General features: G+C 43.9%; 2 protein-coding genes across 2 annotated transcripts; both read left to right on the forward strand.

Annotated features, from left to right (window-relative positions):
* Positions 1 to 13,229: 13,229 nt before the first annotated feature.
* On the forward strand, positions 13,230 to 16,226 carry LOC135378400 (uncharacterized). Its single transcript, XM_064611437.1, has 3 exons — positions 13,230 to 13,516; positions 13,807 to 14,155; positions 16,011 to 16,226. Exons 1-3 carry the CDS (start codon positions 13,230 to 13,232, stop codon positions 16,224 to 16,226), a joined length of 852 nt encoding a protein of 283 aa, XP_064467507.1.
* Positions 16,227 to 18,342: 2,116 nt separating this feature from the next.
* Positions 18,343 to 18,858, forward strand: LOC135378411 (uncharacterized). Its single transcript, XM_064611443.1, has one exon. It carries the CDS (start codon positions 18,343 to 18,345, stop codon positions 18,856 to 18,858), a length of 516 nt encoding a protein of 171 aa, XP_064467513.1.
* Positions 18,859 to 19,575: the final 717 nt, after the last annotated feature.

Genomic DNA, 19,575 nt, shown 5'->3' on the forward strand with positions numbered 1-19,575 from the left:
TAACACAAGTTCTGGAAATGAGACGAAAGAGAGGTACAGGTATACAAGCTGCGTTTCTGGATATCAAACAGGCTTATGATTCGGTGGATCGTGCAAAACTATGGGAAATCTTCAACAACAAGAAGATAGTGAAAAATGAAAAAAATGGCTAGGAAGCAAGAGAGCTAGTGAAGATGATGCATAATGTAAAAACCCCGAGACTAGGGAACACGAAGGGACAGACACAACACGAAGTCTCAATGAGTATGGGGGACGAAGCTTGCATGAGGATATGACAATGAAAAAATGGCTAGGAAGCAAGCGAGCTGGTGAAGATGATGCATAATGTAAAAACCCCGAGACTAGGGAACACGAAGGGACAGACACAACACGAAGTCTCAAAAATCAAGAAGACATCGAGACTTCGTGAGAGACTTCGAGACTCAAGATTTCGTGTTGTGTCTGTCCCTTCGTGTTCCCTAGTCTCGGGGTTTTTACATTATACATTATGCAAGAAGATAGATCCTGCCCTGTGTGACATGTTGGCAACAATCTACTCAAGAACAGATGTTGTGGTGAAATGGGAGGGTCAAACCACTGCGCCAGTCCGAATTGACAAAGGGGTGATGCAGTGCTGTCCTATTTCAGCCCTTCTTTTCAGCGTTTACATATCGGCACTAGAAAGCAGACTTATGGCATCCGGGTTAGGGTTCTGTGTTGAGTAGTGGGAAGAAGGAGTGAAAAGAACCGCCACAATACCAGGCCTCCTCTATGCAGATGACCTCGTCCTCCTGGCAGAATCATGTGAGGAACTACAACAGTTACTGAATATAAGTGGAGATGTCGCAAAGAGTCTGCAGCTAGCGTTTAACCTCCACAAATCTGCCTTTCTGACAACCAGCCCCAACGTGAACACAAGCTGCCAGCACGCACTACAGGGACAACAGCTCCTGAGCTGCAACAATTATAAATACCTCGGGGTGGAGATTCAAGCACTGGGTCTCCCAAAATTTGAAGAGAGACTAAAGTCTAAAGCCACGAAAGCTAAGGGCTATCTGAAGAGTCTTGCACAATTGAGTTATAGCTATTTTGATGTGACACGGGGGCTGTGGAAGATGGTCGTCGTCCCTGGCCTTACGTATGCGAATGCAGTCACGTGCATATCCTTGGCCACCGGCGAATTCTTTGAGAGAAAGCAACGTGAGGTAAGGAGGATCGCGATTCGAGTTTGTAAGCACACTCCCAATGAAGCTATTATGGGCGACCTTGGGTTATCCAGCTTTGAAGCCCGCGAGGCGGTCAGTAAAGCCTATGTGTAAAGCCTAGCTGCGTTTGTGCACCATGGACGAGGGACGCTGGCCGAGAGAAATATTTAAGGCCACGCATTTATTCGGGCTCTCAACCAAATGGCCCCTACGTACGAGGAAGCTCTGCTGGAAATACGACATACCTACCCAAATGAAGCTGAGACATTGGAATGGCGTAGAAAGGCGGAATTGAAACCATCACTCCAGCGATACTACGAATGTAAGCAAGAAATCTGTGCAGAAACTTCATTGTACGATAATAGCCGGGACAGCTCGCTGCTCTTCGAAGCACGCAGTGGAGTCCTCCGAACGAGGTGCTTCGTTAGCAACTACAAAGATCTGGATGTCATAGGTACCTACTGCGATCTGCACGTTCCGGAATCCATAGAACACGTTGTGCTTCAGTGCCCTGCACTCGGAGAAACCCTAGACATGAATCTGAAGGTAGCGCTTGGGTTTGAGCACCCGCTAAATGGGAGGCTTGCTCTCGACAACGCAAAGAGGAGACTGCCGCAATGGTGGCGCTGTGGTAGGCAGCGTGCAACATTAGTGGAGTGCCCTACATTAGTGCCACATAGCGCGCTCAACCACCAACAACGAGGTAGCGGATAAGACATCGCGGCGTGCCCCACGAACAGTAGTGAATGAGAAACGTCGATTCATTATTTCTTAGTTTATCTAGCCAGTCCGCCTGGAATTATTCCTGTGCTGAACCCTCGATACAAAGAGGCACCAGGGGGTACTACTATCCATCCATCCATTCATCCATCCACCAGGGTGCCACTACGTACATTCTCGTTCGGTTACGTTACGTACATTACGTTCGTTCTCATGGTACATCCCATATCTCCATCGTCCTTCTTTGCGTCTATTGTGGTAGTGCAGCACATTTCTGGTGGAAGATTTTGCACCACATTTCCTTTTATGTTTCATTGCCACATTGTTACAGGCATCGCGGGCACAGCAGGTGAAATTGCCCACGCGCAAGTGACACCAAAGATTTTTCCGAACGGTCTATATACAGGGTCCGTTTTAGGCGATACAGATTTTTCGTAAAAAATCTATAAGGGCTATAGACATGCTGTTTTCACTTCTATCATCTCTGGCCCAGCGGACGTTCTTGGCCATATGTTGCTCGACCGTCAAATGACTAATTACCTAAAAATCGCTAATTAACTTTTTAATTATATAAGCTACGAAGTTGTCCCAATGAGAACATCTGTTCCTTTCGGTGACTTGATATCGTAGCCGTTTTCAGAACAAAAATCCGTTCGGTAGATCGTCCGCAAAAAATTCGTGAAGGAACACCATTTTTTTCCTTATTTTGTTCATTGCGCATCTTCGGAGACGCGTCTTTCCTTCACCCCCAATGTTAGATGGTGACGGAGCCTCATGCGTCGAAGATGCCGCCACAGTGTCGCCTCATGCGAAAATGAGCTTTAGCTTGCGCAAACAAAACAAAAACACATGTATCGGGTGACGCTATCGGAACAGCCCTTATCTTGTGTTGCATTTTCTGTTAATCTTTTTCCAGGACGCAAGAGGCGACAGTGTGCTCTTTCACCCTCTCACATTGGGGGCAAAGGAAAGACGATTTCAGGAAAAAAGATCCAAAGGAAAAAAAAAACACCCATAGGGAAAGAACATCCACTAGTGTCCAAACGAGAAAGAACACCCATACGGAAGAAACATCCATAGGGAAAGAAGATCCAAACGAGAAAGAAGACCCATGCGGCAAAAGATTCATAGGGAAAGAACATCCACTATTTCCCTATGAATCTTTCTTTCCCTATGAATCTTTTGCCGCATGGGTCTTCTTTCTCGTTTGGATCTTCTTTCCCTATGGATGTTTCTTCCGTATGGGTGTTCTTTCTCGTTTGGATCTTTATTCTCGCCGTCACGTGACCACGTTGGAACTTCTTTGTGTTGTACAGTTGCAGTTCATATTGAGACACGGCAGTAGTACAGCATCGATGAGAGACTCAGACATTGCCACCAGGGCAGCGGCACCGTCGCGTCTGGGCCGACTTCACTCGCGTATTTTTTCCCGCGGGCAGCGCTCGGGTGGAGGGTTTTCCGCGCGCTTATCGGCGGGGTGAGGGCTGCGTGCGCGCTTACCCTCGCACATTTTTCAGCCTGGGCCGACTTCATTCGTATTTTCACCCGCTACAACAACTGCGTGGTGGGCTGTTTATATCCAAGTATAGACATGCAAAGGATACCCACACACAAAAGTACAAGTGAAAATATATTTATTGAAGTCATTAGTGTCGGGAATTATGTTATGACTCTGCGTGAAGGAGAAAAACCAAGCCAAAAACCTGATGCAGAAGAAACACAATACGATACACGTAACAAAGGTTATACTTATTACACGTATGATGCTATAGCATTGAACAGGTATCACACATCATACACAATAATTTTTTATTAATGGTAATCGCACAAGTTTTCAATTAATCAGAAGGGGTAGCACATTTAATGAAAGAGGATATTTTAATCAATACGATTACAATCAAAATTACCAGTTTTATTATATAAAGTCATTATAGACCTTATTATATGTGAGAGAAAAAGACATTATTATATGTGAGCACCATAGAGGAATTTTAATTACAAAGTTCTGATAGATGCACGTAACTTCAAGCACAATAGGTAAGTTGAATATTCCAACATGACACAATTAATCAGATTCTTATGAAGTGATCGGCGGAATTGGCGGAGGGCCTTCGTTTACCGTCGGGCATTTTACAACCTGGGCCGACTTCACTCGCGTATTTTTTCCCGGGCGTTCAGGTGGAGGGCTGCTCGTGCGCTTACCAGCAATTACCGCAATTTTACGAGCGCTTACCGCAATTTTTCCGCCTGGGCCGACTTCTCTCGCGATTTTTTTTTCCAGCGCGTGGTGGGTGGTGTGCAGGTGAGGGGCTGTCCGAGTGCCTACCAGCGAGCCGGAGGGCTGCGCGTGCCTTTATCATTCTGTATTATTCACCTGGGCCGACTTCTTTGGCAATTTTCCCGCCTGGGCTGACAGCAGCTACAACAGCAGTGCGGTAGGCGGTCTACACGCAAGTAGGGGCATGCACACTGACAACACCTGGGCCGAATTCACTTACATTTTTCACTCAGGGACGACTTCATTCGTAATTTTTTCCGCTACAACAGTTGCGCGTTGGTCGGTTTACATACAAGTAGGAACATGCACACTGACAACCCAACCAAGCGATGGCGCCGTCACACCTGGGCTGGCTTCATTCGCGATTTTTTCCCTGGGCTGACTTCATTCGTATTTTTTTTTCCGCTACAACACCTGGGCGGTGGACGGTTTACATGCAAGTATAGTTATGCAAAGGATAGCCATACACAAAAGTACAAGATGAAATATATTAAAGCTAATAATGGCAGGAATCATGTTGTGACTCTGCGTAAAGAAGAAAAACAAAAAAAAAACATCAAGCGGAACAAACACAATACAATACACATAATACAGAATATGGGAAGCTAGTTGGGATGAAAACTCAACGAAAAAAGAAAAGAAAGCAGAAAAAACGCAATACACATAATAAAGAATATGGGAAGCTAATTGAATATTCCAACACGACACAATTAATCAATTTCTTATGACGTGAATAGCACACATGCAAGGAAATAACGAGAAACACGATCAACAGCTAATAGAGAGCCAAACCTATGCATCATCCAACTCGTAAAAAAGAGATACGTACAGGAAAATAATTGAAAAAAACAATCTATCAAAACGAGAAACATGACGATTTTAATACAGAGACTAGCACAGAGCTAATGCTCAATAGCAGAGAAACACTTTGAACGGCGCATCATCCATGCGTAAACAATAGAAATTATGCAAGGAAATAACGAGAAACACGATCAACAGCTAATGAAGAGTCAAACCTATGCATCATCCAACTCGTAAAAAAGAGATACGTACAGGAAAATAATTGAAAAAACAATCTATCAAAACGAGAAACATGACGATTTTGATACAGCGACTAGCACAGAGGTAATGCTGAATAGCAGAGAAACACTTTGAACGGTGCATCATCCATGCGTAAACAATAGATACATGCAAGGAAATAACGAGAAACACTATCAACAGCTAATGAAGAGTCAAACCTATGCATCATCCCACTCGTAAAAAAGAGATACGTACAGGAAAATAATTGAAAAAACAATCTATCAAAACGAGAAACATGACGATTTTAATACAGCGACTAGCACAGAGCTAATGCTGAATAGCAGAAAAACACTTTGAACGGTGCATCATCTATGCGTAAACAATAGATACATGCAAGGAAATAACGAGAAACACGATCAACAGCTAATGAAGAGTCAAACCTATGCATCATCCCACTCGTAAAAAAGAGATACGCACAGGAAAATAATTGAAAAAACAATCTATCAAAACGAGAAACATGACGATTTTAATACAGCGACAAACACAGAGCTAACGCTGAATAGCAGAGAAACACTTTGAACGGCGCATCATCCATGCGTAAACAATAGATACATGCAAGGAAATAACGAGAAACACGATCAACAGCTAATGAAGAGTCAAACCTATGCATCATCCAACTCGTAAAAAAGAGATACGTACAGGAAAATAATTGAAACAACAATATATCAAAACCAGGAACATGACGATTTTAATACAGCGACTAGCACAGAGCTAACGCTGAATAGCAGAGAAACACTTTGAACGGCGCATCATCCATGCGTAAACAATAGACACATGCAAGGAAATAACAAGAAACATGATCAACAGCTAATGAAGAGTCAAACCTATGCATCATCCAACTCGTAAAAAAGAAATACGTACAGGAAAATAATTGAAAAAACAATCTATCAAAACCAGGAACATGACGATTTTAATACAGCGACTAGCACAGAGCTAACGCTGAATAGCAGAGAAACACTTTGAACGGTGCATCATCCATGCGTAAACAATAGATACATGCAAGGAAATAACGAGAAACACGATCAACAGGTAATACAGACCCAAACCCATGCATCATCCAAACAAGAGATACGTACAGGAAAATAATTCAAAAACAATCTATCAAAACGAGAAACATGACGATTTTAATACAGCGACTAGCACAGAGCTAATGCTGAATAGCAGAGAAACACTTTGAACGGTGCATCATCTATGCGTAAACAATAGATACATGCAAGGAAATAACGAGAAACACGATCAACAGCTAATGAAGAGTCAAACCTATGCATCATCCCACTCGTAAAAAAGAGATACGTAGAGGAAAATAATTGAAAAAACAATCTATCAAAACCAGGAACATGACGATTTTAATACAGCGACAAACACAGAGCTAACGCTGAATAGCAGAGAAACACTTTGAACGGCGCATCATCCATGCGTAAACAATAGATACATGCAAGGAAATAACGAGAAACACGATCAACAGCTAATGAAGAGTCAAACCTATGCATCATCCAACTCGTAAAAAAGAGATACGTACAGGAAAATAATTGAAACAACAATATATCAAAACCAGGAACATGACGATTTTAATACAGCGACTAGCACAGAGCTAACGCTGAATAGCAGAGAAACACTTTGAACGGCGCATCATCCATGCGTAAACAATAGATACATGCAAGGAAATAACAAGAAACATGATCAACAGCTAATGAAGAGTCAAACCTATGCATCATCCAACTCGTAAAAAAGAAATACGTACAGGAAAATAATTGAAAAAACAATCTTTCAAAACCAGGAACATGACGATTTTAATACAGCGACTAGCACAGAGCTAACGCTGAATAGCAGAGAAACACTTTGAACGGTGCATCATCCATGCGTAAACAATAGATACATGCAAGGAAATAACGAGAAACACGATCAACAGGTAATACAGACCCAAACCCATGCATCATCCAAACAAGAGATACGTACAGGAAAATAATTCAAAAACAATCTATCAAAACGAGCAACATGACGATTTTAATACAGTGACTAGCACAGAGCTAACGCTGAATAGCAGAGAAACACTTTGAACGGCGCATCATCCATGCGTAAACAATAGATACATGCAAGGAAATAACGAGAAACACGATCAACAGCTAATAGAGAGCCAAACCAATGCACCATCGAACACGTAAACAAGAGGTACACAAAGGAAAAATAATTTAAAACAGTCTATCAAAACGATAAACATGCACGGACTTAACAGTGAATAGCTGAGAAACACTCTAAATGGCGCATCTGCCAACGTGTAAACAACAGACACATGCAGGAAAATAATATGGAAACAAACTATAATAATTGTCAACCCCTATGGGCACCGTGCACTAGCGAGAGGACGCTGCGGTCGCTTGATCGACAGCGCCACCCGTGGCGATTTCGCGCGTAACGGTCTGGTACTGACGCCGTATCGGCGCCTTCGCGTATGTAGCTTTGGTGCGTACGGGTGTTTTCCCGAATTTTATATATCGGCTTTGGGGCTTTGGACTCATTAACCCGTGAGACTACTTGTGCGGAAGTGGTTTGTCACGTAAAATGTATGCGATGGGAAAGCCTTTTGCACGTGGAACATTATGTGTCTATGCACAATGTGTGACACAGTTTGTAGCGCAGACAAGCGTGTAGTATTCGCGGCCCGTATTTACGTGAAGTTAAGTGCACATTTATCCGCAAGGGACTACCAATTATAGACTACACATCAGAGACTAGCTGCGTCCAGTACCTGCGCTATGAAGACGGAAATCTCGCACTGAAGAATTCACAATAATACAGTCAACAACAAATTGGAATATACATTACGAAGATAGCGAAAAAAAAACGTTCTCGTTTCTTTCTTATGCATAATCCGTTAACGTGATGATGCACTGTCAGGGTAAGTTCCTTAGTCAAATTATTCCCAATCTTGCATCGCTCAAGTCGGGGGATTCCCTTTTAGCCCTTTGTGCCTGCATTTGATGCAAAGTCATAGTAATAAAAATCAATCAGTCAATCAAGATTGTTTCAGGATATAAATAAGGCGTGTTTTTGTTTGAAACTGGATATGTAATGATAATAATGTTTTATTAGTGCTAAACAACGACCACAGCGGCCTTAGTATAGGTGGACATAGCGCATCAGACACATTGTCGCAAATTGCAACATAGAAGCAGCCAGAAATATCACGCAAAAGAAACACAAAACATAAACTATGCTAAAAAATAAAATAAAAATGACAATAATTAAGAAGAAACAGTGAGGTTGCTGTTCGACAAACGCATGATTACTTTTGTGTGTGTTTGCGTGTGTGCGCGCGGACGAATAGGAAGGAGCAAAGAACTACTTGTAAACCGAGATCACAAGATTTGGCAACGATAATAAGATCATAGGGACACAATGCACCTACATAAAATGATGACGGCTTGCGAAACGCAGCTCGGGGAGGACAAATAACTCCCTGTGTTCGCATGCAAGCTTTATATTGAAGGAAGACGAGGTCCAAATCCAGTCTTCGCCGACACGCCGGAAAATTAGGGTCCGACTAAAAGAGATAAATACTGTACGACATATGGCAGACACTAATTTTAGCCAAGCTCCACGATGTTCATTGGCAACTTTTTCACGTCAGTTGCTGTGCTATAAGTCCGCATCGTGATGCTCAACTGGTCATTGACAAATATACTAAATGCAAGGAATGAGTTCTAAGTTTGAAACAACGGATTTGAGCGGCACGTTGGGTGGATTGCCGTGAAAGCGCTCTCTCAAATACGTGATCGGCGGGACGATACAGCGAGAAGGACGAAAACTTTACGGCAAGTTGCCTCTCTTTCACAGTAACTTGGTTGTCGTGGCAGATTACCACATAGAATTAGTTTCCATTTTGTCTTCTCCTTTGACTTTCTTATGCAGGCAGCTTCAAATCGCTCTTTTCGAACGGCGAAACTAGCACAGCACTGCTAGACGCTGCTGGCTGGTACCAGGGCGTTACGCCGCGTTTTCCCTCGAGGGGCCGCTGCCGTCGATTGAAAACTCTAGCGTACGGTGCCCATGGTCCCAGACGGCGGTGCTGGCGTGGGAACCAGACAGGCGAAAACGTCTTTTGAGAGAAGCGTTGGCCATACACAGTGTGGGCAATTGTATTATTATGCCGTCTGTATGTATCCACCCGGCCTTCAAGCGCCTCCTTTGACCTCCTTCAACTCATTTTGTCCTCAATTCCATATTCCCCTCTCTCTGTCTTCCCTCGCACCGTCTACATGTTCATGAAGTTCGTTGTTATCAATTAAGCGCCGCCCGCATACGACGGCTTTCTCGGCGGAAAAGCGCCCAACTCCGCAGTCGTGACGTCACCCCGACGGACAACCGCCGAGTCCACCCGCATAATACGGCTCCTCGGGCGGCGTGGCGGCTTGGCCTTCGGAACCCCTTGCGGAGTTTTAAGCCACGAAAGTTAACAAGAAGAACGTAGGCGACGGAGAACGACTATTCTCTAGAGATCTGGCCTAGGATTTTCCCTCTCCCTCGCGCGCCTCGCCCACCCGGAGCGCGCCAATGGGAGAACGCGTGGGCGGAGTCGACTTTCATTGCAATCTGGGGGCAGAGGTTCGAACGTAGACGGAGACGTGCTTTTCGCGATGCTACGTCCACTGGGTCGTTCCATTCACCATGGCCCTGAGTTGGCCCGTGTTCCAGAGATGGCGCTGCTCGATCTGTGAACCTAGGGACGCGCGTTCCTTGGGACCACGAAAATGGTCGGCGATAAGTACTGTGTCTGAGCGATGATCGCGTTTGTCTGTTTGTTTGTTTTTGCTTTTAATGAACGTTTTATGATGGCTTGTTTTTGTTTTTAATAAACGCTTCATGATCGGCGTCTCTGAGCGATGCCCGCGTTTGTTTGTTTGTTTTTGCTTTTAATGAACGTTTTATGATGGCTTGTTAATAAACGCTTCATGATCGGCGTCTCTGAGCGATGCCCGCGTTTGCTTGTTTGTTTGTTTTTGCTTTTAATGAACGTTTTATGATGGCTTGTTTTTGCTTTTAATAAACGCTTCATGATCGGCGTCTCTGAGCGATACCTGCGTTTGTTTGTTTGTTTTTGCTTTTAATGAACGTTTTATGATGGCTTGTTTTTGTTTTTAATAAACTACTATCAACCAAACACGGGCGCAACGATTCCGCGGACGTCTTATCAAGATCATTCTAACAACGCGTGTTCCATATGTTTAATAAAGCAAACAAACGCGGGCATCGCCCAAGGACGCCGATCATGAAGCGTTTATTAAAAGCAAAAACAAGCCATCATAAAACGTTCATTAAAAGCAAAAACAAACAAACAAACGCGGGCATCGCCCAAGGACGCCGATCATGAAGCGTTTATTAAAAGCAAAAACAAGCCATCATAAAACGTTCATTAAAAGCAAAAACAAACAAACAAACGCGATCATCGCTCAGACACAGTGCTTATCGCCGACCATTTTCGTGGTCCCAAGGAACGCGCGTCCCTAGGTTCACAGATCGAGCAGCGCCGTCTCTGGAACACGGGCCAACTCAGGGCCATGGTGAATGGAACGACCCAGTGGACGTAGCAGCGCGAAAAGCACGTCTCCGTCTACGTTCGAACCTCTGCCCCCAGATGGCAATGAAAGTCGACTCCGCCCACGCGTCCTCCCATTGGCGCGCTCCGGGTGGGCAGGGCGCGCGAGGGAGAGGGAAAATCCTAGGCCAGATCTCTAGAGAATAGTCGAAAGTTGCTGCTTCTGAAAAAGAAAGTGCTTCTTCTTAAGAAGAAGGAGCTTTTGCGCAAGAAGAACTGGTGGGTTCGACCTGTTTGGGAAGATAGGAAGACTGAAAGTGAATTCCACACAGCAGTGAGTACCATTTGATATTCTTCGATGCCTACGCTCACGCGAGCGTACACTTTGCGTTCTTGCATTTTGCACTTGCAGTCACTATATAAGCTACGTTTAGCGTAATATATGGTGACTGTAGGCGCAGTGACACCGTGTTACGTTCACAACGTAAAGCGCTTTACTTTTGCAAATGCGAAAACTGAGAGACAGCGGGGACAACAGCTACTTTCATAAGTACTTTGGCATGGGTCCCGAAGTTTTCGACATGCTGCACAAGTTGGTCGAAGATGATCTGCGAAAGGCCCACCTCTGCAGGGAACCGATTTCGTCAGCTGAGCGACTTGCATTTACACTGAGGTAACAGGAACGGGCGATCGTACCCTTCGAACTGCACATAACAGAAGCATAACTGCACCCACTGGTGCCCTCGAATAACTTTGTAATCAACGCAGCCAAAACCAAGGTTATGTCTTTCTCTCGTAAAACTAACATAGTCTCTTATGACTACAGTTCCAGCACAAATGTCATCTCACGTGCTATAAGTTGGACCCTCACCGAAGCTGTAAAAAAAAAAGTGATTCATATTTTGCACTATCTATCCGTCACACCCAGGGACCCAGGTACAATTATGAATAACTGCTCCACCACGTTGGCCTCATTCCCCTTTCAACTCAGTGCAACATTACCGATGCCACTTTCTTATACAAGTCCATACATTCAAAAATTTGAGTGCCCCACAGTTGCTAGGATCTCTGCAATTTGCTATTTCATGCGTATCGCTATGGAAGCGTCCAACTTTTTTTTCTCCCGGACATTCTTAAGTTTTTCTTCTTGCGTATAATTTCTACAATCATTTATTTATAATTTATTAATTTATTCCTAGCTTCACATATCTGTAATGTGCAATGTATAATATAAGATATGCCTGTAATTTTAAATATAAGCAATCTATCCACCAACATTATTGCTCATATATGTTCTGTGAACTATATGTGTGCTACGTAAGCTGTGTGTGTATTGTCCATTTCCTCGGCATGTGTCGTCTTTAGGCATTATATAATACTTTGTGAGCGTACACCAACACCAAAGCCCTCGAGGCTGTTCTTGGGCACACAATAAAAAAGCGTTATTATTATTATTACTAATTCGCTAAGCAGTGGTTCACTATACTCTCAAAGAATGAGCAAACAAAGCATAGTGAACTGCCATCTCACTACTTCTTTCTCTTTTTCACAGGTACCTGTCATCCGGCTTAGATGTTAAGGATGTAGGAATGGCCTTCAGAGTGGGACTTGAAACTGCACGAGAGGCTATTCACCTAACTTGCAATGTTCTCTGGGAAAGACTGAGGGACCTGTACATGAAGGTATAGATTGGCAGCTAGTCATAATCACGTGCACATGCACACAGAATGCAACTATAACTTGTGTATTTTGCTCAACAGCCACCAGGTCCTGCAGAATGGGCAGACATTGCGAGAGGCTTTGATGAACGGTGGCAGTTTCAAACTGTCTAGGGGCAGTTGACGGCAAACACGTCAGAATTGTTGCGCCGAAAAAAACTGGGTCCCAGTACAACAACTATAAGGTAACAGCATCTTTTATTCATACTTAAATGTTACAATATTCAGCATATGCAGCATTAGCCTATTGGCTCGTTGGCCATACCAGTCAGCCACAAGATATTGGGGCAATAATTGCTACAAACTTGTAACTTGCATTATGGAGTAGACCGGTGATTCTCAACAATCCTTTCTTTGGACTCCTAGAACATAGAACCTGTATCAAAAGGTTAACAAATATTTTGTATGATTCTACCATTTCATGGCTGCTGTTATGTCGAATGTGCGATGCAGTATCTCGATAATTATTTCTGTCAACGATGACAACTTTGTCATCCGCATACTGGAAAATTGTGCTTTGTACACCTTATTTACATATACACTAAAACAGATGTTCATGTACATCTCTTTGCGACGCAGTTGATGTAACCCAAATTTTTTTGTTCTCTGAATATCACATACAGAATGTCATAGCTGCGTCACATAGCTCTGTTGCTACTTGTGTGCATATTTATTAAGGTATTCTTGTCCTCTAGGGGACATTTTCGATAGTCCTGATGGCTGTCGTAGACAGCCGCTACAGGTTTGTCCTGATTGATGTTGGCGGTGAGGGACGACAAAGTGATTCTGGAGTGTTCAATGCATCTCCAATTGGCCACCACCTTGAAAGCGGCACCTTGGACACCCCAGGGTTGAAGAAACTGCCTGGAAGCGACCTGGTGACTCCCCACGTGTTTATTGGGGATGAGGCGTTCCAGCTGCGACCTGATTTTCTGAGGCCCTACCCAGGCCTCGGCCTGCCTACAGAAAAGAGGGTCTTCAACTTACGGTTGAGCCGTACCAGGTAATGCATATATTTTGCAAAGTTCTATTACTTTTACATGTTGCTTGTTAGCACTTTTATGGCGGCATAACAGTACCTCAGTTGTATGATTTTGTAACTTGAAGAGGTGCTGCATCCGCAGAAGTCTCGTTTTAAGTGTGTGCAGAACCTCCTAACAATATAATTGTGTTTCATTTCCTTATGTTAATGTTTTCTGCTCTGTTCTGTTTCTTTTCGTTTTTTCCTAGTTGTCTTTATACAAACTTGTATGAGCTCAATATTCTTATACATGCCATTTACATTGCATGTAGGAACTGCGTTGAAAATGCATTCGGCATTCTCTGTGCACGATGGAGGATCCTGTTGATGACCATCAACTTAATACCAGAGAATGCAGATGGTGTTGTAAAGGCAGCTTGTGTGCTTCACAATTTCCTGAGCACTCACAACAATGACAGTGTGGGCTATGGTGACAATCAGGACGTCTTCAGCAACATTACTGAAGGAAGATGGCATCAGGAGCTGGAGGGTTGTTCAATGTTGCCTTCTCTGCATCGCACTCATGCAAGAAACTTCAGCAGGGATGCCGCTGCAAGCAGGGAAGCATTTACTAAATACTTCTGTAGTCCAGCTGGGGAGTTATCATGGCAGTGGGCAAGGGTACAACCACAATGAAGGGTAGTTTCTTCATGAAAGATGTACATTAGGATTGTCACCTCTCCGGATTTTACCCGAACAGTTATGGAATTGAAGTCTTTCTTTTTGTGTCAGGGTGAAGGTGAAATGTGTACAGTAGACAGGTGCAGCTCCCCATAGAGTGCATAGTTTGAGATAGCTCACACAGAACTGGGCACATTGTAAATGAAATTGACAGGACCAATAAAAATGCAACATTATGCATTCCAGCTGGCCAAAAAGGGGTTGTGACAGGTCATCCCAGGTTATCCCAGATAAACATAAAAAATGGTTATTTGCACTGATGTGAACCTGCACTGAAAGTTTCACTGCCGGGAGGGTAATAGAAGCAAAGAAAATAGGCACCGCGGATACCAAGGCGTATGTGCCTCTCTCATCACAGACCTCACTGCCGCCAGTGAGGTAGCGCACAAGAAGTCACGTGCTTACAGCTGCCCATAAAAATCCACGCAACTCTGCGCTTTGCTCGGGGGTGTGCTTGAGGGCTTGTATCTCACTAAGTATGGCACATAGAAGACTATCTTTTTCCCCTCTGTATTTAGCCGCAGTGCAATGTGTCCACGATGTAATGAACCACATCTATGGAAGTGTCTCAACCCCTTGAATGCTTATCTAGGCTTTCGGCGTGACCAGGCTGTCCTGGTTTTCTGTAGTCTGAGGTAACTAAAACAACGTTTGGGTACAGAAAAACTTTTGATACATCGTATTAATTCAAATGCAAAGCCCACTGCGTTGCCCCCCCCCCCCCCCCATGTCATTGGCTGATGGAGAAGGTGGCAACCCTAATGTACATTTGAATAGTGACTCTTTTTGTTACATGAAAACAAAATTTGAATGATTATAGGCTGTGAATATGGCTGTGTTGGACTATATGTTTTGTACAGTACTATTGTATAAACTTTGTGTGTTGTGGGGGTTGTTCTACAAACGTCGCTTGATGAATTATTCGTGAATAGGCGCAGCTGTTCAAATCCTTTTCCATAGAAAGTTCTCAGTTTAAACTGTTGCTAATCTCCCTTTTTGTCGTGTGTCATCAACTGCATCTTTCAAAGTACCCAGTTTACTATATATGAAGTTCTTCAGTAATGTTAGAATGGTTATTCATTATTGTCAAATGGTAAAACAATATATTGTTGTACAACATTGAGAAATGTTTATTGCAAAGTCATTTCTTCATGGAGAAACTCGAGCAGTTAGCATGTTAAGCTATATAATGTTATCGCCAGCAGCAACGCATGGCCTCTGCAATCAATTTCCCGAAACTGTCATATTAGTCTGGCTTGTCCTGAAGTTGTGCATCGATTATCTTAAGCTCATAATCAATCCTTTCATTTGCACCTGATTTCTTGCTTTGTTTCCGTTTCGGTGCCCTAGCACATAGAAGCCTGATGGACATCCTATTGGAAAGCATAACTTGAAAACTAACTACCTAAAATTTATGAATTAGCTTATGTTTTTGGGGAATTACAACATAGTACAGTTTTAGGTGAACCCAGTAATTGCATGTGCTTTCCCACAGGATTTCCACCTGCAAAAATAGCATCAGTGCTGCCACGTACAGCTTTTTTCTATCTGTACAGGAGGAAAATTAGTGTACATGTACATATTCCTATACCATATACGTACACAATGCTCTAGATATGTTGCGTAGGTGACCAGCAGCTCGAACTTTTTTTTTTTTTTTACACATAGCGGTAATACTCTCCACTTATTGTGATGCATCATTGACTGTGTATTTGGAATACACCCACTATGCTGTATACATTGTTGATACTGTATCATGTTGTACATTTTTGTCTACTTGTGAAATAACATGCAGTTGCACAGCACATACTACTATTTATTGCCTGCTCATTTCTTCATACCTGTGGAGAACGTCCAACAGTTCAACTCTCAAACCATGCAAATACTCACGTCGGCAGCGTCGCGCACCTTCTGCAATTATGTTTCCGAGGCTGTCATGTTCGTCGGGCCTTTGCTGCAGCTGCTGATCAATGAGACGCAGTTCAGCATCAAGCCTTTCATGGTTGTTTGAGTTCCTGGTACGTTTTCTTCTTGGTTGGGAGGATAAAGGTTGGCGAAGTGGAGTGACAGGCTGGGTCTCACAGGGTCGTGTCTCATCATCTTCACATGGTATATGAGGAGAAGCTTGAGCTACTGGGGAAGGTGGGGCATGTGGTGTGGGCGTAAGCTCTTCCATCTGTTTTGAACTTCAGTGACTGAATGGGGAGCAATGTGATTAATTGAACCGCGTTCAGTTTTCAGATTCTAATTTATCATAGCGTTATACAGTGAAAGCAGCTTAGAATTACTGTTCCAGTTGAGCGTTTCGGCAACTTGAATCCACAAGAGGTGTTTTTTCTTCGGGTCCTTGTATTCACGACATCTCATATCCCATAGAGGCCTTCGCATGTGCACTTCAGCGACCAGCTTTTCATTTAAGAGTGCTTTTGACATTCCCGGTGAAACCATCTCAACTCCTCGAGGATGAAGGAAACACGACAAGAAGCAGACGACAGAAAGAACGATCCGAGAACAGTGATATGAACAGACGAGGGAGATAGCGCATGAACTGAAATTGAGGACGCAGGAACATTCCTCTTGTGCAACGAACAAAGGCAAGTCGTCCCAGTTGCAAGACAGTTTGTTGCGACGGTTGTTTGCGAAGTAGACGAGGGAGTCACTCGAAGAATACGCATTTCCTTTTTTATTATTTATTCTATCGCACTCAACAAGCAGCTGAAGCCATCTTCCTGAAGCTTCCCATCCGTCAACCTCGTGTAGGTGTTCGGGGAGCTCAAGAACGGATCGGAAGCTTCACAGGAAGATGGCTTCAGTTGCTTGTTGAGTGCGACAGAATAAATAATAAAAAGGGAAATGCGTATTCTTCGAGTGACTCCCTCGTCTACTTCGCAAACAACCATCGCAACAATCTGACTCGCAACTGCGACGACTTGCCTTTGTTCGTTGTTGTTCGTTGCATGAGAGGAATGTCCTGCGTCCTCAATTTCAGTTCATGCGCTATCTCCCTTGTCTCTTTCATTTTGCGCTCACGAAATGGTAAATGGAACCCTCGGTGCACACATCTCTACGCCGCACGCCATGATAGTTAGCTGTTCAGGCGGCAACTTCCGGCAAGACATCCAATTGGTCAGGATGGCCGCGTTACTTCCGGCGTCAACCGTCGAGATCTGCTCACCGCAGACGTCGGCGAACCTGGCCTGCTCCTATTGTTTTCGGAGTTCAGCGGAAAACCGTCGAGCCGTCGACGCTTTCCCGTCGAGAAAACGTCGTATGCGGGTCGCGCTTTAAACGTCTTGGTGGTTTTGAGCCTTCGTGTTTGTTTACGTGTCCTGCCCATCGCTCAGGCTTGCCTATCATGCACAGGTCAGTTGTTTTCTAGCTTCGCCGTATTACGCATTTGTCTCTCTCTCTTCTTTCTTTTCTTTTTTTTTCAAAAGTTACCGTCGCGCTTTCTGATATTGAAAGGAGTATGTCGGACAAATCCTTTTTTTATAGCAAGAAGAAAAACATCCCCCTGCTTATCTCTACCTTGTGACTGGCCACAGTCTTGGACTGCAGCAGCGCCGCAGCTTCAAGTACCAGCATCGGTCCCTCTAGGCCCTTGCAGTCAGCGGCAAGCGCTCTTACAGTTAGGTTGACACTTTCTGTATACCCTTCAGGTGAGCCTAGTTTCTTGCTGTGTTTACAATACCGCCGCTGACTGCAAGAGGTTTTCTATGTAATAGAGTGGTAATATGGCTACCTGCCACGACACGTGCCTTATTTGTGAGAAACCGTTTACTACACGTGATTCGGTCATTTTCTGTAATGAGTGCAATGCCCCTTTTCACCTTGGTGAATGTTCTAACGTTCGCTCGAACCGAACGAACTGGTCCTGTCAACAGTGCAGAAATGGTGCTAAGCCAAAGAAAAATACGGCGGTCAATAGCGACAGTGACAAGCTCGATAAAATTTATAATATGCTCAAGGAACTTGCACCACTCAACGACAGAGTAAACAACATGAATCAAACACTTGAACAAATGGAAAGCTCGCTCCAACTAATGTCGGATAAATATGACAAAGTACTAACTGAGCTTGCCTCCCAAAAACAAGAGATAGTTGACTTACGGAAAAGAGTAGCTCGAATGGAAGACTGTTCCGTGAACACGGGTGAGTTGGACGCGGTGAAACGAGACCTCAACAACCTCGAACAATACGGAAGGAAGAACAACCTCGAGATCCATGGCCTTTCTTACGCTCCGAACGAAGACCTGGTAGAAAAACTTGGTCAGGTGGCCGCAGTTCTAGGTGTCTCGAAACCTGACACAAGTACAATTGAATCTGTTCACCGACTACCTGCTAAACTAGGTAAAGTGCCGGCCATCATTGCCAGGTTTGTGAACCGCTCGGTCTGTGAACATTGGCTTATGAACAGGAAAAAGCTCAGAGCTCAAAAGATCGACGGCCACGATGTGTACATAAATGAAAACATGACAGCGGTAAACAGAGCTGTGTTCTACAAGGCCAGGATACTCGGTAGAGAACTTCAATTTAAGTTTGTTTGGAACCGACATGGCACAACTTATATGAGAAAGGACGAGTCTGACAAAGTCCACCGTATCACATGTGCTGCGGATCTCGATAAAGTGGCTCCACAGTAAACTAAAGGACACCCCTCACTTGTTTTTTGCAATTGTCTGTTTATTTATTTATTTATTTTTTCTGCACATGCCCGTGCAAAGTTCTTGCTCTGCGTACTCCCTACAAGACGCGCTCATGACCCTAAGCTCTTGTCCACCCACCCATAATTTCTCTTGTTTGCACTTGAACGCCCAGTCTTTACGCAATAAACATGATGACATTGACGCTTTCTTTTCCATAGGATTCAGATTTAGTGTCATTATGTTTAGTGAAACGTGGTTTCTAACGGACGAGGAGTGCTATACATTGCCAGGCTATATGCACTACTCCAGGTGCCGCAAAGAGAAACGAGGCGGTGGCCTTCAAATGCTAGTACATGAAAGTTTTCCAGGAGTCGCGCTTGTTAATGAACTATGCATATCAACAAATGATTGTGAATTACTTTCAGTTATTAGTAGAAACCATCTTTTTGTCGCTGCCTACCGGCCACCCTCTGGAAACATGCTGATTTTTCTCAATGCGATGGAGCGCTTGTTAACCTACTGTTGCGACACCAAGGTCATTGCCATTGTCTGTGGAGATCTTAATATCGATATGTCCACCAAGTCTCCCAGTAGCTCAAAATTAATTGACCTTCTATCCAGTTATGGATTCGCTAACATTATTAATACCCCAACGCGGATAACAAGGACCACGTCGTCCTTGCTGGACCTCATCATTACAAATTGTAATGTATC

The sequence above is a fragment of the Ornithodoros turicata genome, chromosome 1 (assembly GCF_037126465.1).
Source record: "Ornithodoros turicata isolate Travis chromosome 1, ASM3712646v1, whole genome shotgun sequence".
Classification (NCBI taxonomy): Eukaryota; Metazoa; Arthropoda; class Arachnida; order Ixodida; family Argasidae; genus Ornithodoros; species Ornithodoros turicata.

Bases quoted from the DNA above. Each gene is read 5' to 3' on its own strand.
- LOC135378400 (XM_064611437.1), top strand. From the start codon at position 13,230: ATGGCTGTCGTAGACAGCCGCTACAGGTTTGTCCTGATTGATGTTGGC. The intron at 13,517-13,806 runs GTAATGCATATA...CATTGCATGTAG, and splicing joins TTACGGTTGAGCCGTACCAG to GAACTGCGTTGAAAATGCAT. The intron at 14,156-16,010 runs GTACAACCACAA...AATAACATGCAG, and splicing joins TATCATGGCAGTGGGCAAGG to TTGCACAGCACATACTACTA.
- LOC135378411 (XM_064611443.1), top strand. From the start codon at position 18,343: ATGGAAGACTGTTCCGTGAACACGGGTGAGTTGGACGCGGTGAAACGA.